This window comes from Pongo abelii, chromosome 15 (genome assembly GCF_028885655.2).
Source record: "Pongo abelii isolate AG06213 chromosome 15, NHGRI_mPonAbe1-v2.0_pri, whole genome shotgun sequence".
Taxonomy (NCBI): Eukaryota; Metazoa; Chordata; class Mammalia; order Primates; family Hominidae; genus Pongo; species Pongo abelii.
The window spans coordinates 23,727,637-23,753,940 of NC_072000.2; the positions used below are offsets into that span (position 1 = coordinate 23,727,637).

The window sequence follows — 26,304 nt, forward strand, 5'->3', positions numbered from 1 at the left end:
GGCACCCGCCACCACGCCCGGCTAATTTTTTGTATTTTTAGTAGAGACGGGGTTTCACCGTTAGCCAGGATAGTCTCGATCTCCTGACCTCGTGATTCACCCACCTCAGCTTCCCAAAGTGCTGGGATTACAGGTGTGAGCCACCACACCCGGCCCTAAAACTTTAAAATTTTTCATCCTCTTTCTCAGACATTTTAACTTTGGTGCACACAAGGCTGGGCACGGTGGCTTACGCCTGTAATCCCAGCACTTTGGGAGGCCAAGACGGGCAGATCACTTGAGGTCAGGAGTTCAAGACCAGCCTGGCCAATGTGGTGAAACCCCATCTCTACTAAAGCTACAAAAATTAGCCAGGTGTGGTGGCGTGCACCTGTAATCCCAGCTACTTGGGAGGCCAAGGCAGGAGAACCACTTGAACCCAGGAGGCAGAGGTTGCAATGAGCCAAGATGCTGCCATTGCACTCCAGCCTGGGCTACGCAGTGAGACTCCATCTCAAAAAAACAGTAATAAATAATTTTGGTGCACACTAAAAATAATTTTTAAGAGATTTTATACTCTATATTCCTAGTGAAGGAAACACTACTTGCTTTTCAATTATGTAAAGCAGGGGTATTTAACTGCCTTTCTACAATGACTAAATATAAAATATCTTCAAATGATTTCAGTATAATTTTTATTACCTAAAAAACAATGGGATTTGGCATTTAGGGTAATTCCATTGTTAACACATCTTAAACCATTAAGAATCAATCCTAAAATTTAAGAGTTAGAAAAGGCTGTAAGGATAACTTAATTCAATCCTTCGTTTTACAGATACAGAGACTAAGTCCAAGAAAGTTCAAACTAAGTAGAAACCAGAACCCAGATCTTCTGCCTCTTCAGCCAGTATGCTTTCAAGTCTTTCCTCTAACAGGACGTAAAGTTACTGAGAATCTCCTTCAAATTTCTATCATGGCCCTACATTTTCAATAAATAAATGCATAATTAAACAGAATTTAATTCCCATAATCATAGTCAGAAGTACTAAAGGAAAACAGTAAATAAATCTTTTTAATTATTTTAATACAGTCTCTTAAGATCAATAACACATTGGTAAACTTTCTGCAGAAGTGCATTCCTAAATAAGTAAAACCAAGGCAACAGTTGACAAAAAGGTAAAGAAGTAGCTTTATTTTAAAATACAGTCTTCCTTTGGTATCTTTGGGGGACTGGTTCCAGGAACCGTCACGGATACCAAAATCCCTGGATGCTCATGTCACTTTTATAAAATGGCATGGTATTTGCATATAACCTATAGATTCTCCCAAATATTTTAAATCACCTCTAAATTATTTATAATACCTACAATGTAAATGCTATCCAAATAGCTGTTATATAGTATTGGTTTTTAATTTGTATTTTTTTATTGTTATATTATTATTTTTATTTTTTCTCAAATATTTTTGATATATGGTTGGCTGAATCTGCAGAAGCAGAATCTATGGATACAGAGGGCTGACTATAAATGCCAAAAAAATTAACTTTAAAAAATAACTTCATCAACGTGAGTTATTTTTAAATACAAATAGGGACTGAACATACATGCATCAAATTGTACTCTCGTTCACTGACATAAGCACACCTCCAAACAAGTTAATATGAAGGTAAATACATAAATACATACAAATAAATACACATACCCAAATAACAAGCCACACATCACCCACCATTTTCCAAGACCAAAATTTTCACATAAACATACTGGCAAATACAGCAAAATATCAGTGTACATTAACATACTTACATATACAGATACGCATAAATACCAGAATTCAAAGCAACATGTAGCATATAACACAGGTACTTAAGGTATAAACAACACAGCTCAGTCAGAAACAGCCCAGGGAGAAACAGTTATCTATTGAAACAAATACTATTGTGACCTTCTCACACTAGGGATGAAAATTCAGCAGTTCACAATGGAATTGAGATTAATAAAATGCTTATGCTTTAAATAATAGAAACAAAGAAACCAGACTCTAAACCACTCCCCACTGCCAATGAGTTTGTTATGTTGATAATGTGAAAACAACTTCAGAGACTTAAAAGCACAGGGAAGCTGGGGAGTCCTATCTAGAAAAAAGATTTGCTAAATGAAATCACTGAAGATGAACATAGAAACATTCTGTAAAGTTAGCTAAATTATCTTTATTTTTTTTTAGAAACAGGGTCTCACTCTGTTGCCCAGGCTGGAGTGCAGTAGCATGATCTTAGATCACTATAGCCTCAGACTCCTGGGCTCAAGTGATCCTCCCAGCCTCAACCTCCTAAGTAGCTAGGATCAGAGGTGCGTGACACCATGCGTGGCTCAAATTCTTTTTACTTTGAAGGCCCTGCTAGAAACTTGCTGCTGCTCTAATTCACGACTTGGAGAGACAAAACTAAAAAAGCTGTTGCTGGGTTCAGGTGCTGTGGGAGAACCCACAAAAAATGGTCTGAACTGAAAATCTCCATCTCCATCACCCCGATTTCGAACAGGTGTATTATCCAAAGGAAACTTGGAGTTGTTACCTAGGGTAGAAAAAAGGGAAAAACATAATTTTATTCATTTGTTATCTATATAATCTACTTCAGAGGAATCATCAAATATATATATATGTATATTTTTTCTCCAATATTTGTCTTAGAAAAAAAAGACATATAAAATATTTTGCCCCAGGTTAAGAATAATTTTTTTAAAAAACATTGCAATAAACATTCTAGAAAAAATATAACTATGAAATATTTGCATATACCATGACCCAATATCAATTAGCATAGGCTTAAGACAAAGCAGATAATAGATCTGATTAAAAGAACATTTAACTACTTCCACTGAACCCTTCCTTTGCTTTTACAGGTTTTAAAGGACCAAGCAACTAAAGGAAAATGCTGACTATATAGCCTTCAAGCTAACAGTGGCAGCAGGACATAAAAAGGTTAACTGTGTACAAAAAGAGGAATGGGAAAGAACTGGTGAATATGAAAAAAATAAGACAAATGTGGGAAGTGACAAAAAAAAGTATATCTATAATGCCCATTTACAGTAACTCTGACTAAATTACATTATATAAGTAAAACTGAAAGTTAAGCAGAAATTTAGGTTTTTATTCTTATATCTGATATTCCTCATCTCATCACCTCATACCTGCCCCCCACCTTTTTTTTTGTAGAGACAGGGTCTCACTATATTGCCCAGGCTGGTCTCAAACTCCTGGGCTCAAGTGATTCTCCCACCTCAATCTCCCAAAGTGCTGGGCCACACCTGACCACCTCATACCTTTTCTAAGACATCAGCTCCTCCCCTATTAAATCTTTTTCCTCAGCCTATAATAAATATCCAAAAATGAGTATTAGGAAGGTCCAGCACAAGAGGCTTCACTTTTTTGTATGCCAAAAACAATTTCCATTAATAGCATAGCAAAAATCTATTGGATTTTGTTGCATAAAGAGTAGTATAAAGCAGAGAGCTCAGGAAGATATGAGATTCATTCCATCTGCAAGGCACCTAACAAACAGAAAAGAGATGGCATCATACTAGATTGTGATTTAAAGAAAGAATCCTATTTGGATAATCTTTATGTCCTCATTAGTTAGGATCATACCTAACAACCTGGTACATAACACATATTTGCTAAATATTTGATAAATGGAAAAATGATTAGACAAAAGAACAAAACAACCAAACTGACAACTTAAGAACTGTACAATCAGTATTGGCCGGTGAAAAAAATTGAAACATGGCCTTCTTGGAGGATAGCAAATGGTTAAGAGTATAGGCTCTGAAAACAGGTTAGTGATATTGACCAAATTACTTAACTTTCTGTGCCTCAGCTTTCTCATCTGTATAAAAGAAGGACAATAATACTTACTTCATAAAGTTTTGTAAATTATATGAATTTATATAAAACACAACAGTGCCTAGCACTTAGGAATCAATAAATGACAGCTAATATTATTATCGCTACAACTACGTAGCTTTTAACTTAATGTAGCAATTTACAAACTTTCATTTTGCAGAGATTAACTCTGCTCAAATTAATGCTTTAATTTAAATGTAAGCAAATACAATAGATAAAAGCAATGATGTGCAGGTTGAAACATGGGTGAAGAATTCATAGCCTACCACAACTCAATGCTTGTCTTATCCTTATTGTCTCCACTGAATGCTTGGAAGTGGGCAGAGCAGTATAAAAAATCATTGATTTAAAGAACAGACACTTGATACATGTCCTTTCTTACCTAATGGGAAGCCAAGAACACCAGACTGTGCAATCATGGATGGTTCAAGGGTGCCTTCATGGTTAGCAATAGTGATGTTTCGTAGCCTAAGGCTATCATAGAGGCCTTGGAGCTTTTGATACTGACGATTGCGCTCCATAAGTTTCTCAGAGATGTCACTGAACTTTTTCTTGTATTCTTCTAGTACTTTCTTCATGGAGGTGACCTCCCCTTTCATAGAGGTCAATTCTACATCCTTGCTTTGTATTTGCTGAGTATATATCTTCTCCATCTGTTTCAGATGGCCCTCAGCCTTGCTGAAATTGTATTCTTGATAGAGACGTTCCTGATGTACCTGGTTCCAAAAGAAAAAAGATTTTTAAGGTATTGGGTACAAAGTTATATATTGTAAAATGTTATACAAACACAAAAGGAAAAGAAAGATGCTTATATAGGGATATTTTAACATTTAGAACCCAGTTTAAGAAGCAATCAGGATACACAATGAGGCACAGAAAACAATAAGTTATGTTACTAAATGCATAGAAAAAAAGTCTGGAAGAATACTCTCAAACCACTAACTTTATACCACCAAAAGAACTGGGTATTTCTCTTACTTTAACAAGTGACATGTTTTCCAAAGGTTTTTAAGAAATATAATCCCATTTTTCAAGTAATCCAGAGCATGAAGAACAGACTCTAAGACAACCCCAAATTATCATTGTCTCGTGGTATATATACCCTTGTGTAACTCCCTATCCCCTTGCACGTGGGCAGGACCTGTGACTAGAATACTACAGAAAATGTGACAGGTTGTCACTTCATAAGTATATTACCTAAGACTATAAGGTCTGTCTTACTAGGAGACACACTCCCTTGCTGGCTTTCAGGAAGCAAGCAGCCATGTCAGGAAGGCCCAAGAGGCAAGTAACTAAGAACAGGCTCTGGCCAATAGCCAGCAAAAAATTAAGGACCCAATGAATCTAGACAGATCTTACACTTTTCACAAAAATAAACTCAAAATGGTTCACAGACTTCAACGTAAAATGTAAAACTATGAAACTCCCAGAAGATAACACAGAGTAAAATCTAGGTGATCTTGGATTTGGCAGTGACTTTTAAAATACACCAAAGGTATAATCCATGAAAGAGAAAACTGATAAGAAGGACTTCATTAAACTTAAAAATCTCTGCTCTGTGAAAGACCCTGTAAGAGACTGAAAAGACAAGCCACAGATCAGGAGAGTATATTTGCAAAAGATAGCTCTGATAAAGGATCAAAGAATACTTCAAACTCAACAGTAAGGATAAAAAGAACACTTAAAACTCAACAATAAGAAAACAATTTAAAAATAGACCAAGAACTTCATATACACCTCACCAAAAAAAAAAAAAAAGACAAAAAAGCATATGAAAAGAATGCTCCACATCATATGTCATCAGAGACATGCGAATTAAAATGAGATACCACTACACACCTATTAACATTGACAATACCAACTTCTAGCAAAGATGTAGAGCAACAGGAATTCTCACTTACTGCTGCTGGCTATATAAAATAGTACAGCCACTTTGGAAGACAATTTGGCAGTTGCTTACAAAAATAAACATACTCTCACCACATAAGCCAGCAAAAACACTATTTGGTATTTAACCAAAGGAGTTGAAAAATAGAGGAGCGTGTAAGAGAAACAACTTACCCAGAAAAATATGATAAAAAGTTACTTGACAGATGACAAACATCCTTAAGAAGTATAAGTGTATATGTAAGATATAACAATACATTCAAAGACATGCTTAAAGTCATCCACAGGGAGGTCTTTCAAAGGAAATACTAAAAGTAGAAATCATAAAGGGAAAAAGTTAAGGGTGCCTATTTGATAAGAATGCTTATCAAAGCATTTTAATAACTTGGAAATAAATTATGATACAATATAACCATTAAAATATGATTATAGAATAGTTAACTAAAAAATATTTTACAAGATATTCATACCAAGTGAAGCATAGGCTACTCAGGAGGCTGAGGCGGGAGAATGGCTTGAACCCAGGAGTTAGAGACTAGCCTGGGCAACACAAGAAAACCCCGTCTCAAAAGGAAGAAAAATTCATACCAGATATAATATATTGTCAACTCTAACAATAAAACAGTGTGTGTGTTATTATCTTTTATACAGAAGAGAGAGAGAGAGAGAGTGTGTGTGTGTGTGTGTGTGTGTGTGTGTGTGTGTATATACCAAAATATCAACAATGGTTATCTCTGAGTGATGGAATTATGAGTGCTTTAATTTTCTTCCTTTTGATTTTCAACAATAAACATTATTGCTTTTGAAAACAATTTAATAAAAAGTTTCTCATATACTCATAAAAAATTAATAATATAATGAAGGAAAGACACTAGAAGTTCCCACAAATGCCATAAATCATATACTCAAGAAAAACTAGACTAAGCACTAACCTGGTATGTCCAGAAGGCCAGTGCTCGGGAGCTAATGTCCAACACGATCTCTGGTCGCAGTCCCGCCAATACCATAGCTTTATATTCCTCTGATGGACTGAGTTCTGTGCGGACAATATCTAGCTTTCCAGAAAGGGTACTGTTGCAGGCAGGACAGATAGCTGGTGAGCGACTAAACTCACCACTGCCATGCTGATCACAGAAGATGTGAGAGCAGGCAGTGACCCATGCATAGCCAGAGAGTTTGATGCGACACTTTCGATAATTACAAAGCAGCATGTCTTCACACAAAGACATAATAGGATAGTGAGGTCTCCAGAAGCTGAAGAGTCCTAAGGAGGGGTAAATAAAAAGGCCAAGTAAGTTAAATTGCAATGAAAATAAAATAAATAGTAAGTAAAAAATAAATACAATATGCACATTTTTATCATAAAATACTGCACATTTTATTATACTCCTTGTATTTATTATAATTGATATATTGATTTCAGTTACTCAATAATATTAACTGTGCTCCTTGTTTGTCCGGTTTTCTAAAAACACTTTAAGGATAAAGGTAAAGACAAAGGTAGTTACAGATCTTGCTAAAGTCAAAAATAATATATACGTGGGCCAGGCTCAGTGGCTCAAGTGTACAATCCCAGCACTTTGAGAAGCCAAGGCAGGCGGGTCCCTTCAGCTCAGGAGTTCGAGATCAGCCTGGCCAACATGGTGAAACCCAGTCTCTATTAAAAATACAAAAATTAGCCAGGTGTGGTGATTCAAGCCTCTAATCCCAGCTACTGGGGAGGCTGAGGCAGGAGAATCACTTGAATCCGGGAGGCGGAGATTGCAGTGAAGCGAGATCGCACCACTGCACTCCAGCCTGGGCGACAGAGCAAGAATCTCTCTCAAATCATTCATATACTATATATATATATATATGCCAGGCGCAGTGGCTCACCCCTGTATAATCCCAGCACTTTAGGAGGCCGAGGCGGGCGGATCACGAAGTCAGGAGTTCGAGACCAGCCTAACATGGTGAAACCTCGTCTCTACTAAAAATACAAAAAATTAGCCAGGCGTGGTAGCGGGCGCCTGTAGTCCCAGCTACTCAGGAGGCTGAGGTAGGAGAATCATTTGAACCCGGGAGGCGGAGCTTGCAGTAAGCGGAGATCGCGCCATTGCACTCCAGCCGGCGACAGAGACTCCGTCTCAGAAAAAAAAAAAAAAAAAGTTGCCTTGGCCCTCCGGGTCGACAAAAAGGAACACTCTTACACCTTTATCCCAATAGCCCCGCTGAGTGAGTTTCCTCAGGTATGTCACCCGGCAGCCACAGTTAAGATTAAGAGGCCTATTTTACATCCGGCAGAGTAGGGGACAGCGGGAAAGCAGAGGAGCTGGGAAGCTTTAAAGCTGAGCCCTCTCTCACGCAGGAGAGGCGCAGCTAATTCCGAATCTTCCACCAGCTGGGAGTAAGCGCCAATCTAATGTCTGTACAAGCTGCGTGAGGGGCAAGTTTTAGAGAAACAGACCCACAGAAATTACACTCTGGAATTTTCAGCCAGCTTTCCACACTCAGTAGAGAAAATAATAATAACAATAATAATAACAAATGATAGTTAATCTGAGGCTGAAAGAAAAAGCGAGGAAAAACTCCGTTGCCTCCACAGCTCCACAAGCGAAGATTCCAGGATTCTCCGCGCGCGAGTGCTTCAGGGAACTACGCCAGAGCGCGCATGCGTGGGGTTGCCCCGAAGCATCCTGGGACCTGCCAGGCTGAGAGAGTTGCGGCCGGCAGCTCCGGCTAAGAATCAGGAGAAATTCCCAGAAACAGTGTGACAGCTGTAATTGGACAGCTGGCACCTCCATGTTGAGGTAGTCCACCATTTTATTTTTTATCCACCTTGGAATAGACATCTTTCCACTCTCACACATCCTCTACACACATTTAAGGAAATTATAATTTTCCTTGAGTCTGCATTACAAACATGCATTACAGCTCTTTAAATTAAATTAAGCGATAGTGGGCCGGGCGCGGTGGCTCACGCCTGTAATCCCAACACTTTGGGAGGCTGAGGCGGGCAAATCACCTGAGGTCAGGAGTTCCAGACCAGCGTGGCCAACACGGTGAGGCCCGGCTCTACTAAAATACAAAAATTAGCTGGGCATGGTGGTGCACGCCTGTAATCCCAGCTACTCGGGAGGCTGAGGCAGGAGAATTACTTGAACCCAGGAGGCAAAGGTTGCAGTGAGCCGAGATCGCACCATTGCACTCCAGCCACGGAAACAAGAGCGACACTCCGTCTTAAAAAAAAAAAAAAAAAAATTAATTAATCGATAGTATTGAGGGTCAGAACTTTGAGGTGACCTACCTGCGTGCTCTCCTGGAACTGCTGGCAGTGTTTAAATGATTGCACTGTGCCAGTTTTACTCTAATGCTGTTGCCTGTCATTTTCTTTGCCTTTCTGTGCTTACCCATAGCAGCTGCTTTAGGTAATTATTTTCTGCTTAATCTATATGGATCTATTAGAATTCAGATTAAAAATTAACCTGAATAGGAAAGCTACATGGGTCCTCAGGATATAAACCTTAATGAAGCTTTTTTTTCTTTTCCAGATACGGTCTCACTCTGTCGCCCAGGCTGGAGTGCTGTGACGCGATCTCGGCTCACTGCAACCTCGGCCTTCTGGGTTCAAACGATTCTCCTGCCTCAGCCTCCCGAGTAGCTGGGATTACAGGCACATGCCACCACACCCCGCTAATTTTTGTATTTTTAGTAGACACAGGGTCTCGCCATGTTGGCCAAGCTGGTTTCAAACTCATGACCTCCAGTGATCCACCCACCTCAGCCTCCCAACATGCCGGGATTACAGGCGTGCGCCACCATGCCCAGCCTTATACTGTCTTTTGTAGCCATCTTTCCAGATGTTGTGAACCTATTATGAATTAGTAACATGCAATTAGCCACGCAATGGACATCAAACCCTGCAAACCCCTTTCTGAGTAGTGCCAAACCATAATATCAAATCTTTTTCCTTCAAACAAAAAACTGTCGAAAACTATGCAACTTCCTACAAGGTTTGTCAACTGTTTTGGAGTAATTAGGCCTTTGTACATTTCCTAAAATATCTTCTGATAACTTTAAAGTGGTAACTTAATTCTGGTATAAACCAGTTTCAAAAAAATGAGATATTCATGGTGTGAACCATATACTCCCTAACATCTGTTTTTGGCTGTTCGAGCCTTCTGTGTGAATTCTGGTTTTAACTATGCCAAATGTAGAAATATTAATACAAAAAAAAGTACAACTCATTTAAAGTTGAAAAATGCAAAATATTCTAATTTGACTAGTACCTAACTTTGTGATCCTAGCCAATTCCCTTTGCACTGCAATATGATCACTTCCTGGAGATGTATCTAAGTTAATAAATACTTAACATTAATTCATTTTAACACCATGTACTGCAAATATGCTACAATTTATTTATCCATTCTTCTAATAGACATTGATTTCGGGTTTTTACAATTAAAAACAATACTGCAATGAATATTCTGTACATGTCTCCTTGAGTACACGTGCCAAAAATTCCTCTAGAATATAACACCCAGAGCCTGGGTTAGTATATAAGCAACTTCAAATCAACTAAATGTTGCCAAACCACTCTCCAAAGTAAAAGCATAAATTTCATGCCACCAGCAAAGTATAGAAGAGCCCAATGCTATAAATTCAGCAACATGCACCCATGTCAAGTTGTTTTACTTTATTTCATTGTTGTCTATCTGATGACAGTGAAATGGTATCTCAGCGTTGTTTTAATGTACAACTCTTTCATTACTCATAAGAGTGAGCATTTTTTCATCTGAATGACTACTCAGGGATCCTCATCTGTGATTTGCCTGTTCATGTCCTTTGATGATTTTCTTGATTTATATGGAGTCATTTAACAGTAATATGACATGCAAACATAAGTCTGAATTTTAGTGTACACCAATTTATCAACTTTTCCTTTTTGTACTTATGTCTACTCCAATATCACACTCTTGCTTTCCAATAATTCTAAAGTTTTGCTTTTCATATATACAACTTTAATTCATTCTTCACAACATAAAGAGTCTGAATAACTTATAATAAGAGTTGTGAAGGCCAGAGTGACCACAACATTCAAGAAAGCAAACATTCCAACAACTTCACTATTTGATGGAGTGGTAGTCTAGTCTGTAACATTCCCAGGTTATATTTACCATGCAAGGGATACAATATGCATCAAAATATTAGAAATGTATTTCATTTGCTTTTAGAATGATATTTCATCATATTTATTGGCTACACAAAACAAGGTAACCAACCACAAGGACAAAACTACTCAGAATAACAAAATTATATATATTCCAGCTCTTTGGGAGGCCAAGGCAGGTGGATCACCTGAGGTCAGGAGTTTGAGTCCAGCCTGGCCAACATGATCAAACCCCATCTCTACAAAAAAAACACAAAAATTAGCTGGGTGTGGTGGCAGGCACCTGTAATCCCAGCTACTCGGGAGGCTGAGGCAGGAGAATAGCCTGAATCTGGGAGGCGGAGGTTGCAGTGAGCCAAGATCACGTCACTGCACTCCAGTCTGGGAGACAAAGCCAGACTCCGTCTCAAAAAAAAAAAAAATTATAAATATGAAATACTTTCCATGAGAATCAGGCCAGGCGCAATGGCTCACACCTATAATCCTAGCACTTGGCGGGGCCAAGGTGGGCGAATCACCTGAGGTCGGGAGTTCAAGACCAGCCTGACCAACATGGAGAAACCCCGTCTCTACTAAAAATACAAAAATTAGCTGGGTATGGTGGTGCATGCCTGTAATCCCAGCTACTCAGGAGGCTGAGGCAGGAGAATACCTTGAACCTGGAAGGCAGATTTGCGGTGAGCCGAGATCACGCCATTGTACTCCAGCCTGGGCAACAAGAGCAAAACTTCATCTCAAAAAAAAAAAAAAGAAATACTTTCCATGAGAATCTATATAGAGAAAAGCAGTCTGAAGATATTATAATTAAGGAGAAAAGGCTTTGAGTTTCAAGTAGTAGTAGTGCTATATTTGAACACATAGAAGTAACTTCCTGTTTATTTTGATACCTTGTTTTTATAGCCAAAAGTTGAGATTTGCAACAGAAAAGTCTGACTGCCTGAAGACCTAACATATTTCTTGTAATTTGTAAAATGGTTTAACTCAGTTGTTTACTGTTTTTAGACAAACTACTGAATATTCATGAAATGTATATTATTGATGAAGCAATTTCAAGAATCTTTTTTTTTTTTTTGAGACGGAGTCTCGCTCTGTCACCCATGCTGGAGTGCAGTGGCACAATCTCAGCTCACTGCAACCTCCGCCTCCCGGGTTCAAGCAATTCCTTGCCTCAGCCTCCTGCATAGCTGGGACTACAGGCACGCTGCCACACCCAGCTAATTTTTTTTGTATTTTTAGTAGAGACGGGGTTTCACTATCTTGGCCAGGCTGGTCTTGAACTCCTAGACCTTGTGATCTACCCTCCTCGGTCTCCTGAAGTGCTGGGATTACAGGCATGATCAAGAATCTTAATTTAAAGAAGAGGTTTCATATTCTGGCCAACACAAGTTATTACAGTTGCATACCATTTGTGAGATTCTGGGATAAGCAAGAGTATTAAATCTCATTACAAAAACAGTGAAGTATACCAGACTTTCAATATTTGGATTTTTATTTTGTATCCCTTGCATGTTAAATATACCATCATGGATATAAACACAGCATATAGGACAGTATACTTTAGCCAAATCAATTGAGAATATTTCAATGTGAAGCAGAAATGAGTTTTTAACCATATCTGAATGGTATGTGCAATTTAACTCAATGATAAATATCAAGTAAGATTGTAAATAAAATATTCACAATGAAAGATTTCCTACTAAATACCAGTAAGGTTTTATGTATCTATTCCTCACATAAATAGATTGGTTTTGGCAGTCATTCTTATAATAGGCACTGATTCCAGGTTTTACAATTAAAAACAATACCACAGTGAGTGTTCTGTACATGTCTCCTTGAGTACACATGCCCAGAATTCCTTCTGGAAACCGCCCTGGTTTGTCAATCAGGGCTTCCCTCACCTTCCCCACCACCCCACCCTGAACTCTCTATGGCTCCCACACCCAGAGACTAGGTTAATATATAAGCAAGTATTTTTTTGGTATCTCTTTTGGGCCAGGCCTTAGGGAAAAAGAAGGTATCCTGCTTTCATGGAGTTTACAGTCTACCAAAGGATCTAAGAATAACAGAAGAAAATGAAAATATTATTTTATTCTTTCCTTTGCCACCTCTTACATTTTTGCAAATTGATTCCATAAAGCCATTTCTGGTGAAAAAAGTCCATCTTTAATGAAGAATTATCTACCTTCATACTGCAAAGAAAAGTTTTTTTTATATATATATATATACGTATATATATACGTATATATATGTGTGTGTATATATACGTATATATATGTGTGTGTATATATATACGTATATATATATATATAAATTTTTTTTTGAGACGGAGTATCTCACTCTGTCACCCAGGCTGGAGTGCAGTGGCACAATCTCGGCTTACTGCAATCTCCACCTCCCAGGTTCAAGCAATTCTCCTGCCTCAGCTTCCCAAGTAGCTGGGACTACAGGTGTACACCACGATGCCTGACTAATTTTTGTATTTTTAGTAGAGACAGGGTTTCACCATGTTGGCCAGGCTGGTCTCGAACTCCTGACCTCAGGTGATCCGCCTCAGCCTCCTAAAGTGCTGGGATTATAGGTGTGAGCCACCGCACCCAGCCAAAAAGTGTATTTTTAAAACTGCCCTGACATGTGTGTGAGCAACCACTCTAAAAAACTGAGTAAACCATTTAAAATTTGAACATGAATGACTTTAGAGTATAATGTTTCAGTAACTCTCAGAATCAACTGGCTTTATTTCATAGTGCCAGATGACAGCTATCTAATTACTATATGCTTGTGTTTTGAAACTAGGCTGCTTCTTTTATTTTTTTAATCACAGGTACATTTTCTTAATCTGGAATCACCACCCATTTAGTAATTGTTTGACTCCGCAAAAATCAGAAGGCACTAACGGACAGCCAGCCCATCCTCATGGTGCCCTGAGTGAAGATAAGCCATTTTTGATATATGATGGATCAAAATCCCACTGCCTAAGGCTTCAAGCAGTGAGAGGAACAGCCATCAAAGTTTAACTCCAATCACATTAATTTAAGAAACGTTTATAAAAAATAAAGACATCTCAACCTGGGCAACATGGCAAAACCCCATCTCTACAAAAAATACAAAAAATTAGCCAGGCATGGTGGCCTGTGGTCCCAGCTACTTGGGAGCCTGAGGTGAGAGAATCACCTGAGGCTGGGAAGCTGGGGCTGCAGTGAGCCCTGATTATGCCACTGCACTCCAGCCTGGGCAATGGAGTGAGTCCCTGTCTCAAAAAAAAAATAATGAAGACATCAAGAGACTCTTATAAGATAGGAATCATTACATCTAAGTAAGAACTAGAGGCCGGGCGCGGTGGCTCACGCCTGTAATCCCAGCACTTTGGGAGGCCAAGGCAGGTGGATCATGAGGTCAGGAGATCGAGACCACGGTGAAACCCCGTCTCTACTAAAAATACAAAAAAAATTAGCCAGGCGCAGTGGCGAGCGCCTGTATTCCCAGCTACTCAGGAGGCTGAGGCAGGAGAATGGCATGAACCCGGGAGGCGGAGCTTGCAGTGAGCCAAGATCGCACCACTGCACTCCAGCCTGGGCGACAGAGTAAGACTCCGTCTCAAAAAAAAAAAAAGTAAGAACTAGAAGAGATCATTAAGGATCAACTGATCCAGCAAGGGAAAATGAGGAACTAGATAACAAGTTAGTACCAAAATCAAGATTAATCAACTAAAGAAAATGTTATTCCAACAATTATATAAAGATACACATTATAGTGCCTATGACTAATTCTAGAACTTAATTAAGTTTTGAGGGGCGGGGTGAAGGTAATGAGGGGTAGTCTAATTAACAGAAAGATATATAAGCAATAAAAACAAAGAATTTCCTCTTTTTTTTTGAGACGAAGTCTAGCTCTGTCACCCAAGCTGGAGTGCAGTGGTGTGATCTCAGCTCACCACAACCTCTACCTCTCAAGTTCAAGCGATTCTCCTGCCTCAGCCTCCCAAGTAGCTGGGATTACAGGTGCACACCACCACACCCAGCTAATTTTTGTATTTTGGGTAGAAACGAGGTTTCACCATGTTAGCCAGGCTGGTCTTGAACTCCTGACCTTAGGTGATCTGCCCACCTCGCCTCCCAAAGTGCTGGGTTTACAGGCGTGAGCCATCACGTCAGGCCAAAACAAAGAATTTTCGTCAATCTGTTATGCAGATGTCAAAAATTGCCAGGTAGTACAGAATCTAAGAGAAATACACACATGGATTCTGATGACAAAATAGTTAACATCAAACTGAGCATTTACCATATGCTTTACCCACACCCTTACTAATTTAATCTTCAAAATAACCACCCTGAGTCAAATACTATTGCCATCCTCTAAAATATAAAACTAAGACACAGATATTAGGAAACTTGCCAATGCTGCATAACTGGTGAAGTGATAGAGCATGGGTTTGAACTCAGTCTGACTCCAGAACCCATATATATACTATACAATGCTACTTCTCAACATCTTTGATTGACTTTTTTTTTTTTGGAGACGGAATCTCGCTTTCACCCAGGCTGGAGTACAGTTGCACTATCTCTGCTTACTGCAACTTCCACCTCCTGGGTTCAAGCCTCAGCCTCCTGAGTAGCTGGGACTACAGGCGCACACCACCAGGCCCAGATAATTTTTTGTATTTTTTTAGTAGAGATGGGGTTTTGCCATGTTGGCCAATCTGGTCTCAAACTCCTGAGCTCAGACAACCCACCCACCTTGGCCTCCCAAAGTGCTAGGATTACAGGCATGAGCCACCATGTCTGGCCTCAACTGACTTTTAAAAAGTGAAATTTATAGCACCTTAGCAGCTGGCCATGAAGTCACAAACCTGAATTTTCAAAGACTCATATATATGGCAAAGCTTCTCAATCTCAACGTAAGCCTTACCATAAAAGAAAAACGCAGTACTCATCTACCGTATATCCAGGATTTACAGCACCAAAGAGGTCCAGACTGGAACAGTGAAACTCAGATCTGGTTTCAGTCTCTTGAAATTCTACTCCTGCAAAAGACAACAAAAGCTAAAAAATTATTTCAAGTCCTGATATTACTTTCAGTTGTTTATATTTCCTGTATTTCATCCTTCTTTCTACCTAATTCTCTGCTGAAAATGCAGGCACGGGTAAAGAATATAAGCTTTCCTAAGTTACCTAAAATAACTTTTAAAATATTATAATACATGAATACAATAAAATTAGAAAATAGGTTTATAATAATAAAAGATTACTTGTAGAACCTAATTCTAGAGAAAATAACCCCTAGTATTTTAGTATATATATCCTTTCAGTTTTCTTAAGCAAACATACGCATATAAAAATATTTAAGCAGAAACATATTGCTCTATATAATCTGTTTTTCATATGTCATGAATACCATTCTATTTCAACAAACATAAAACTGTATCATAACTTTTAAGTGACTCTATAGTGTTGTACCGTATAGTCTTCACAAAATTGATTTAACCAACTCTGTGTTTCCTTTAATCTATATGTATAGATTGATAAAATAATGATTAGTTTAAAACTGCCAGGCTAAATTGCCTATAGAATTGCCTATAGCAGTTGCCAATGCTTTTTCTGTAGTGTTTGAACTTTTAGATTAATGATTCCTGACCCTAGTTCTAACTCACAAAAGTGATTTTTTGGGGATATAGAGATATCACAAAAGATCAAAGCACAACAAAACATTAGTCTCAAATTCATAATTTATTAAGATTTAAGAATTACCTGGGATTACAGACTAAATCCCAGTATGAATTCCAACAAGCAGAATTCAATTGCAGGTGTTTGCCCCTAGCTGTAGTCTGCTCAGAGCATGTGTTTAATCAGGCTGATCAGCTGAAACACGGACTTAACATGCATTTCATCATGGCAAACTGTAAATGACTGGGGAAGGGCAAACCAGCACTGGCTCCTCATCCCTAAACAGGAAAATTCTCCTAAGGTTAGAAATGGGGATTTTTTTGAATTACCAAATTCCATCCACTAATAACACTGAGTCCCAAGACTTGCTAAGTGATTAGAAATCCAAATGAGGTAAAAATGAAGATTTTGCTCTTACTCTTACCTCTGGCATCACATGAATCCAGCTTCTATCTAGAAATCCAGTTGAACCACAGGATCTATCAATTACCTAGGATCATTTCTGGAAAATTAAAAAAAATAAATAAATTCACAAAGGTTATGATTACATGACAACTCACACCAGCATGTTCTACCATGTCATAAGAAAATTTAGAGTAACCGTTCATCCTTTATTTAACTCTCCATTCATTAATACAAATTATTGACTCATCTATTCGGAGAATGTCACCAAATGCCCAAGCTCAATATCAAATAGGGCAGGATCAGGAGTTCAAGGTTACAGTGAGCTGTGATTGTGCCACTGTACTCCAGCCTAGGCAACAGAGTAAGACCCTGTCTCAAACAAAACAAAAAAATTTAACAACAACAACAAAAAAAAACCAAGCAGGACCCCTACACAAGCTTAATTTTGTATAAATTTACAAGTTTGGATAAAACTGCACAATAGTCTAACCAACTTCTGAAAGGCTATAAAGGTCAACAGCCTCATAGTAAGAAAACAGTTATGCAAGAAGAAGGAGTCAAGAACTTGTAAGATTCAGATAACAGAGAAAATAATCCAAAATAGTCAGTTTTTTCAAAGCATGTTTCAATTTCATTTGAGCCAATGCCGGATTGTATTTAACCTTTACTCTTCGTAATCCTTTGTCAAAATAATCTGAAGAAAATTTTCCCTTTATATAGGAAAATTGAATTAGTAACATTTGTAACCCAAGTCTGCCACAAGATGGCAATGTAAGACAGAGGCTTGCTTTAATTTCCTCAGCATTTGCGTGTAATCTGAACTTTCAGGTCAAATACATACTAGATATGCAGTTCATCTTTGCAGGCAACCTTCACACTGTTCCCTACTCTTCACCTAATTACTAGCTAGAAAATTTTTTGTATTTACTTGTAATGATCATCTAAAATTTGTTAGCTAAAAATACTGCAGTTATACTTTCATCATTGTGTTCTTTTTCATGCAGCAATGTGGAGATTTAAAAATCCATAACCTCAGATACAATCTAGCCAGAAAGACAAGACTCAGAAATTAACATACCACCAAATAAGTAGTAGAAAGCAAGTAAGGTTAAGAAAAGAAGTAGGATTGGTCAAGGAAGCCTTCATGAAGCAAAAAGAGTGGGTCATAAGTGGACCTTAAAGTTACATGTCCAGTAAGTAACCACTTAATTAGAGTTAAAAATTAAATTTCTCCCATTACCCTAGTCACATTTTCATTACTCAATAGCTATATTGGCAGTACAAACATAGAGCATTTCCATCGTAACAGAAGGCTCCATTGGACATCAGTGCCTTTAAAAATGGGTCTAAAATAAGCTGACAGAAAAGAAAGCAGTGGCTATCATTCTTTAGAAATCCTATCTGTCAAGCAGTATAGCATTTGTATCATTTAAATTTTACAACCCCCTATTTACAGGAAAATTGAGGCTCAGAAAAATTACATAAATTTCCTAAGGTCACCTAACTAGTAAGAGCTAGGATTTAAATTCAATTCCATCAAAACTCCATACTCTTCAATTCACCATGGTACTTCCTACAGGAAATACGCAGAGCCAAAGAAGATGGTTTGCTTTAAAATGTAATGCAGTGACATGCTAGCTCAGTAGGTTGGAAAGAAACTGAAGCATTTTAAATATCTCAGACAGATATGATCAAAATGTTATTTTACTCCTTCCTTGCCCTATATTTCTATAATGCTTTAACTATGTAAAATGTTTTCAGATCAGCAGGATGCAAGGTTAACTAAGAGAATGTAAACAAGAAGCAAGACATGGTGTGAAAGGTTTCTCCAGTTTTAACAATGTCTACCTTAAAACTCCTTGATCTCTCCAAACCTAAAATAAATTTTTTTAAAAAGGAAATTTAAAAAAAACTGCTTGAGCTAAGTATTCTTACAGGATAATAATTATAGGTTGAAAGGAACAACTTCTCTATTAATCTCAACTCACAAACAAAACCCAGATTGCAAGAGGCCTGGTCTTTTTGTTTTGACACATAGCTCAAAGCCCGGCACATAAATCCTGATGTTAAATATGTGATACCTTTCCCAGTGTGTGATGCTCCCTGCAGGATTCTAGTCATGCATGCTTCAACAAGTGTCATTCCACTATACAAAGGACATTTCGTATTTACTAAGTATTTTGCAAATGCTCCATAAACAATCAATGATCCCAGCATTTTGTTGACTGTGGGCAGTAATCACTTCAAAGTACTAGTGTTCATAGCCAAAAGGTACATTTTATATGTGTGAACAGATGCTTCATGAAGGCCTAATACAAACTACAAATTGATACTAAATCAGCAGATACTTGTGTTAAGATTTCCTTACCATTCCTTTTGATTCTATTCCAATTTACTCGGTGCCACCTAGCATTGCAGGATACAATGCTAACTCAAAGAATCTCTAAGCTAGGCTTTTTAGATAGAAAAGACACACATACGTGTAATGAAGAGAACTTAAGGCAGCTTATCTTGATCAAAATTCAAGTACCAGGCTTTAGGTACCATCAGCCTTTAACCCTTTCTGTTGAGAATATCCAAATCCAAGCCCATATGATTTTCAGGGGGTCTACACATGGGCCAGTTCTGGACTGGCACACAGGGTGCCGGACTTCCCTCCTCAGTGGATTTCATCTTCAACCTGAAACAAAAGGAACACACAAAATTTTGTTCATAGGAAGTAAATACTAAACTAATAGCTTGGCATAGTTTTCCTTTAGAGATAGTTATATAAGGTACTGCTATCAGAACAGACTCCAAGTTTTATTTCCCACTCACTATCAGAGTTTCCTTCCTTTTTAAGGCAGAATAGTATTCCACTGTACATATGTATCATATTTGCTTTATCCATTCATCTGTTGATGGACGCTTAGGTCAATTCCATATCTTGGCTTTTGTGAATAATGATGCAATGAACATGGGAGTATAGGTATCTCTGACATACTAATTTTATTTCCTTTAAATATACCCAGAAATGGGATTTCTAGATTATATGGTAGTTCTATTTTTAATTTTTTGAGAAATTTCCATACTGTTTTCCATAATAGCTGCACTAATTAATATTCCCTAAAATAATAGATTTTGAAAACATACTAAACTAGATTTTAATCCTGGCTCTCATGTATTTGCTGTGCCCATGGGTAAGTTATGCAACTTCTCTAAACCTCAGCTGTCCCCTCTGTAAAATGAGGACAAATACTACACACCTCTTAAAACTTCCGTGAAGCCCTCTCCCCCTCCCCCTCCCCTCTTCGGTCTCCTTCTCCTCCTTTTTTCGGTCTCCCTCTGTTGCCGAAGCTGGACTGTGCTGCCGTGATCTCGGCTCGCTGCAACCTCCCTGCCTCGGGCTCCTGTGACTCTCCTGCCTCCGCCTGCCGAGTGCCTGGGATTGCAGGCGCGCGCCGCCACGCCTGAATGGTTTGTGTTTTTGGTGGAGACGGGGTTTCGCTGTGGTGACTGGGCTGGTCTCCAGCTCCTGGCCTCGAGTGATCTGCCTGCCTCGGCCTCCCGAGGTGCTGGGATTGCAGACGGAGTCTCGCTCACTCAATGCTCAATGGTACTCAGGCTGGAGTGCAGTGGCATGATCTCGGCTCACTACAACCTCCACCTACCAACCTCCTGCCTTGGCCTCTTAAAGTGCTAAGATTACAGCCTCTGCCCCACCGCCACCCCGTCTAGGAAGTGAGGAGCGTCTCTGCCTGGCCGCCCATCGTCTGGGAAGTGAGGAGCGCCTCTGCCCAGTCGCCCAACGTCTGGGAAGTGAGGAGCGCCTCTGCCCAGCCGCCCCGTCTAGGAGGTGAGGAGCGCCTCTGCCCGGCCGCCCCGTCTGGGAAGTGAGGAGCGCCTCTGCCTGGCCGCCCCGTCTGGGAGGTGAGGAGCGCCTCTGCCCGGCTGCCACCCTGTCTGGGAGGAAGTGGAGCACCTCTGCCCGGCTGCCCCGTCTGGGAGATGAGGAGCACCTCTGCCCTGCCGCCCAGTCTGGGAGGTGAGGAGCGCCTCTGCCTGGCCGCCACCCCGTCTGGGAGGAAGTGAGGAGCGCCTCTGCCTGGCTGCCACCCCGTCTGGGAGGAAGTGAGGAGTGCGTCTGCCTGGCCACCCCGTCTGGGAGGTGAGGAGCGCCTCTGCCCGGCCGCCCTGTCTGGGAGGTGAGGAGCGCCTCTGCCTGGCCGCCACCCCGTCTGGGAGGAAGTGAGGAGCGTCTCTGCCCGGCCGCCCCGTCTGGGAAGTGAGGAGCGTCTCTGCCCGGCCGCCCCCTCTGGGAAGTGAGGAGCGCCTCTGCCCGGCCGCCCCCTCTGGAAGTGAGGAGCGCCTCTGCCCGGCCGCCCCCTCTGGGAAGTGAGGAGTGCCTCTGCCCGGCCACCCCGTCTGGGAGGTGAGGAGCGCCTCTGCCTGGCTGCCACCCCGTCTGGGAGGAAGTGAGGAGCACCTCTGCCAGGCCACCCCGTCTGGGAGGTGAGGAGCGTCTCTGCCCGGCCTCCTGTCTGGGAAGTGAGGAGCGCCTCTGCCCGGCGGCCCTGTCTGGGAAGTGAGGAGCGCCTCTGCCCGGCCGCCCTGTCTGGGAGGTGAGGAGCGCCTCTGCCTGGCCGCCCATCGTCTGGGAGGTGAGGAGCGCCTCTGCCCGGCCACCCTGTCTGGGAGGTGTACCCAACAGCTCCGAAGAGACAGCGACCATCGGGAGAGGGCCATGAGGACGATGGCGGTTTTGTTGAAAAGAAGGGGGGGAGGTGTGGGGAAAAGAAGGAGAGATCAGACTGTTGCTGTGTCTGTGTAGAAAGAGGTGGGCATAGGAGACTCCATTTTGTTCTGACTAGGAGAAGTTCTTCTGCCTTGGGATGCTGTTGATCTATGGCCTTTCCCCCAGCCCCGTGCTCTCTGAAGCATGTGCTGTGTCAACTCAGGGTTAAATGGATTAAGGGCGGCGCGAGATGTGCTTTGTTAAACAGATGCTTGAAGGCAGCATGCTCTTCACCACTCCCTAATCTCAAGTACCCAGGGGCACAAACACTGCAGAAGGCCACAGGGACCTCTGCCTAGGAAAACCGGAGACCTTTGTTCATGTGTTTATCTCCTGACCTTCTCTCCACTATTATCCTATGACCCTGCCATATCCCCCTCTCCGAGAAACACCCAAGAATGATCAATAAATACTTCATAAATAAAAAAAAAGAAAAAAAAAAAACTTCCGTGAAGACTGAGGTAATAAATGCACTTTGCACTGTAGCTGGCATGGAGTTAAATGTTTAATATGTTATTTCTATGTCTTGCCCAAGCTCAACCAACTAGTGAGTAGAAAGGCAAATATTCTGCCTAAAAATTTCACACTTTTCCACAGCCATAAAAAAAAAAAAAAAAAAAAATGTCCTTTGCAGCAACTGGAGCTGCTGGATGCTGCTGGAGGCCATTATCCTAAACGAATTTACGCAGAAACAGAAAACCAAGTATTGCATGTTCTCACTTATAAGTGGGAGCTAAATCTTGCATAGGGAGCTAAATACTGGGTTCACAGGGACATAAACTTGGGAACAATAGACACTAGGTACTCCAAAAGGAGGAAAGGAGAGGGGCAAGAGCTGAAAAACTTCCTATTGGGTACAATGTTTACTACCTAGATGGCAGGATCAATAGAAGCCCAAACCTCAGCATCATGCAATATACCCTGAAACAAACCTGCACATGTACCCCATGAATCTACAATAAAAACAAATTTAACAACAAAAAGTCACACTCCTCACAATAACCCAGAAGCCAGAAAGGTCACTCATATAGTACTCATAAGGGCCATTCCAACGCCAAGATATTGTGTCCTTTTTTTTTTGAGACGGAGTTTCGCTCTTGTTGCCCAGACTGGAGTGCAATGGCGCGATCTCGGCTCACCACAACCTCCACCTCCCGGGTTCAAGTGATTCTCCTGCCTCAGCCTCCTGAGTAGCTGGGATTACAGGCATGCGCCAACACTCCCGGCTAATTTTGTATTTTTAGTAGAGACGGGGTTTCTCCATGTTGATCAGGTTGGTCTTGAACTCCCAACCTCAGGTGATCCACCCTCCTCGGCCTCCCAAAGTGTTGGGGTTATAGGCGTGAGCCACCGCGCCCGGCCATATTGTCTTTCAAGCAAAAAAAGACACAGGTTTGCTTCCCCCTTCCCCTCATTTCCTACTTAACAATAAAGACTCCAATGTATTATGAAGTTACTTATCAACAAAAGCATGCTTCCATTGGAAAGAATGTAATGTTTTCCCAACTCACAAAACTTCCACCTAAAAAACCAGAACTAAGCCTCTTAAGACTAAAACAGCTTTGGAGAAATGCCCAAAGGCTTCCTTTTTTATTTTGCATGTTTACATCCTAAAATACATTTCAGCTTTTCCTAACTTAATACTAAAATACTCCCTGTAACTTAATACTCAACTTAATACTAAAATACTCCCTCAACACCATGAGTTCAGGGGCATATCCAGCACACATTTTCTAAGTAAACACTGAAAGCATGCCCTTTCTGCCCCAGTGAATACAAAGATGACTTGGTTGTTCTGGGCCACTGCTGTCACTCATTCCCAACATTAAACACATGCTCATAACAAGATAAACCATACCCTACTCAAACCAAAGTGGGCAAAAATATATTCACATAAAAGCCATCAAGATGATTTTCCTTTCGGTAGAAAATCCTCTATTGCTGAATCAAGTTTAGAGTATTGATCGGTTTCTAATCACCACTATGTGTACAAAATAAATATAAATAGGAAGCACTGCAAAATATCTAGAGTCCTTTTAAACAAGAATATACCAAAACCCAGTTGAAATGCCTTTGTGCCAACTGACTTATTTACAAGGTTATTCATTTGAGGGGGAAATATCAAGATCATAAACTATCTGAATATCTACTGATAAAAGCTAAATAAATTACAGTAGGTACATAAATTAGAATACTGAGTTACCATTATACCCCGAAAACCTACTGAAACAAAAAATATATTTTTAGAAGAAATGATTTTTAAAGAATACTATGTTACCATTATAAACAATATGAACACTCATGAAACTTAAGTGGAAAAAGTAAGACACATAGTAGAGTAGGTATAGTAAAAGGGAAGGATACCTACACATATTTGCTTATATGCATAAAATATCTTAGTAACACTGTTATGAGGGAGAGGAATTGGATGGCTTAGAGAAGGGGATAAGAAACTTTGATATCTTTTGAATTTTGAACCATGTGAATGTATTACCTATTCAAAAATATATATATGTATGATGTGTATACATATATATATATATATTTTTTTTTTTTTTTGAGACAGAGTTTCACTGTTGTTGCCCAGGCTGGAGGGCAATGGCACGATCTCGGCTCACCGCAACCTCCACCTCCCGGGTTCAAGCGATTCTCCTGCCTCAGCCTCCCGAGTAGCTGGGAGCTACAGGGAGGACAGGCATGCGCCGCCGTGCCCCAAAAAATAAATTTTAACAATGCTTAAGAATTATAAAAATTATGGGAGGCCTACAAATACCTATTACTACATTCGATTAACTGGTTTATTATTTGTCTTTCTCACACTTTCTGCCTATAAGAATATCCAACACAAACATCATATAAAAATTAATATGTACCAAAAGGAATTCAGTGAAATTACATTGAAGGTCACTAAGCAAAACTTTTTATGAGAAAACAGATATCCAAAATACTTACCGTAAATAAATAAGTACTGCTTACTTCTAAAGGTACCTAACATTTATTACACACCAACTAGAGCCTAGTTTTTATATATTTTATCTGATCTTGGAAATCTAAGCCTCGGAATGGCTCACCGCTTCTCCCAAGGTCACCAGAGCTGTAAACTGTGGCGCTGGAATTTAAATCTAGAGGTTTGCCCTGAACTAAGGTCCCTGATCTTTTTCCATAGCTTTTAAGGACACAATCACCACAGTGGCAACATTAAAAATTAGGAGCTCCTTTTAAGGCTTATCCGTCTTCAGAGTTTGCTGCCCAGGTTCACCAAGAAAGCCGAAATGATCTGAGCAAAGGCCAGGGAAAAGACAAGGTCCGCTGCAGCTTCCACAAAACCCAGTAAGGACCTGGGCCCTCTAGACACTCACCGGAGAATTAAACTCTACTGAGCTGAACGCTTCTCCCGAAATCTGACCTCACCCAGGGAGATATAAATCAAAACAGCATTGGGATGATAATATCTTTCCCGCCAAGCAAAATGAAGCCGGCGTTTTCCAAGAACACACGCACTGTGCACATGAAGCACAGTCTATTGTTCCTGGGTCACCAGGACTCGGAGATGGAAGGCAAACCCAGTACTGCAGAGGCCCACGTGGAAACAAGCCAGGCAGAGCATTTCACTGCCTTCTCCCAACCTCCACACAGCCGAAATTAATCTTCTTGCGACTCACACACACTCCAATGCCGACTTGAAATAAAGGCCTGCCACCTGGGTATATAACTCAAATGGAAGAGAAATTCAACAATTAGAGAGCAAAATGAAGCGCACACTCACCAGCCCACCAAAACGGAGAGGGAAAGAAAGTGGAGAGACAGGAAGTCGTCTTGGGAAGTGTCTTCAGAACCTGATTGGCTAATGAGTTCAAGAGGATTCCCTCCTCCTTTACCTTAAAAGGTGTTGAAATGACGTAACCCACTCCACCCCTTTCTCTTTATGGACCAGTGATGCTTCTTGCGCTATTTTTAGAGTGAACTTCTTAAACCAAGTTTCCTTTTCAGTTAATGTACTTAGGCAAAAACAGGCTAATTTAAGCTATTTATACACGTTGTTGTTTGCGTGGGCCTGCTGCATTCTATTCCAAAGAATTTTCATCCCTTAAGGGTAATTTCTTATCCTTTGTGACCTCAACATGGTTAACTTATGCTAGGCAACAGATTCCATTATAAACAGTCTAGATTGATTCAAGTTAAAATTTACCTTCATTTTTTCCCCCCAGATCCAAAGCTGGCCTGATAAAATTTACCTTCAGGTAATCTTTGAACTAACAGGCTTAGTAGATAAAAGATAGGTGGGTTGAGTGTTTTAGGCTTCAAATAAAATTTAGCTGATTTTGAATCTGAACCTTGCCACTTATTTGCACACATCTAAGCCTCAGTTCCCTCAACTATAAAAAGAGGGAAAAAAGATGAAATCTTCCTACTCTGATGGTTGTGAGGATTAAGTAAAATAATTTATATAATGTACTCAGTACAATGCCCGGTACATAGTACTCAACAATGTTAGCTGTTATTATTGTTGTTACATATTTCTTGTTAGATTTATCTTCCCAAGTAGACTA

At 40.1% G+C, this 26,304-nt stretch overlaps 1 protein-coding gene and 2 non-coding genes across 8 annotated transcripts; all 3 read right to left on the reverse strand.

Moving 5' to 3' along the window:
• Positions 1-1,032: 1,032 nt before the first annotated feature.
• CCNB1IP1 (cyclin B1 interacting protein 1) lies at positions 1,033-25,815 on the reverse strand. 6 transcript variants are annotated; one of them, XM_063715422.1, is made up of 8 exons: positions 25,521-25,813; positions 19,461-19,660; positions 17,000-17,077; positions 15,821-15,935; positions 11,568-11,648; positions 6,699-7,030; positions 4,262-4,595; positions 1,033-2,551 (listed from the first exon to the last, which is right to left on the reverse strand). In XM_063715422.1, the coding sequence occupies exons 4-8, from the start codon at positions 15,843-15,845 to the stop codon at positions 2,349-2,351; spliced, it is 975 nt and encodes a 324-aa protein (XP_063571492.1). In that variant the 5' UTR covers positions 15,846-15,935; positions 17,000-17,077; positions 19,461-19,660; positions 25,521-25,813; the 3' UTR covers positions 1,033-2,348. The 6 variants fall into 6 exon arrangements, with proteins under 6 accessions (XP_063571492.1, XP_063571493.1, XP_063571494.1 ...); XM_063715423.1 differs by having other exon boundaries at positions 19,349-19,660; positions 25,521-25,757; XM_063715424.1 differs by lacking the exon at positions 11,568-11,648 and having other exon boundaries at positions 25,521-25,815.
• Positions 13,774-13,921, reverse strand: LOC134760159 (small nucleolar RNA SNORA79). The gene has a single exon (XR_010137089.1). It is a non-coding gene; the product is annotated as a small nucleolar RNA SNORA79 (small nucleolar RNA).
• Positions 16,734-16,810, reverse strand: LOC134760160 (small nucleolar RNA SNORD126). The gene has a single exon (XR_010137090.1). It is a non-coding gene; the product is annotated as a small nucleolar RNA SNORD126 (small nucleolar RNA).
• Positions 25,816-26,304: the final 489 nt, after the last annotated feature.

Bases quoted from the DNA above. Each gene is read 5' to 3' on its own strand.
- CCNB1IP1 (XM_063715422.1), bottom strand. From the start codon at position 15,845: ATGAGTACTGCGTTTTTCTTTTATG. The intron at 4,596-6,698 runs GTTAGTGCTTAG...TTTTGGAACCAG, and splicing joins TGGCCTTCTGGACATACCAG to GTACATCAGGAACGTCTCTA. The intron at 2,552-4,261 runs GTAAGAAAGGAC...TTTCTACCCTAG, and splicing joins TGTTCTTGGCTTCCCATTAG to GTAACAACTCCAAGTTTCCT.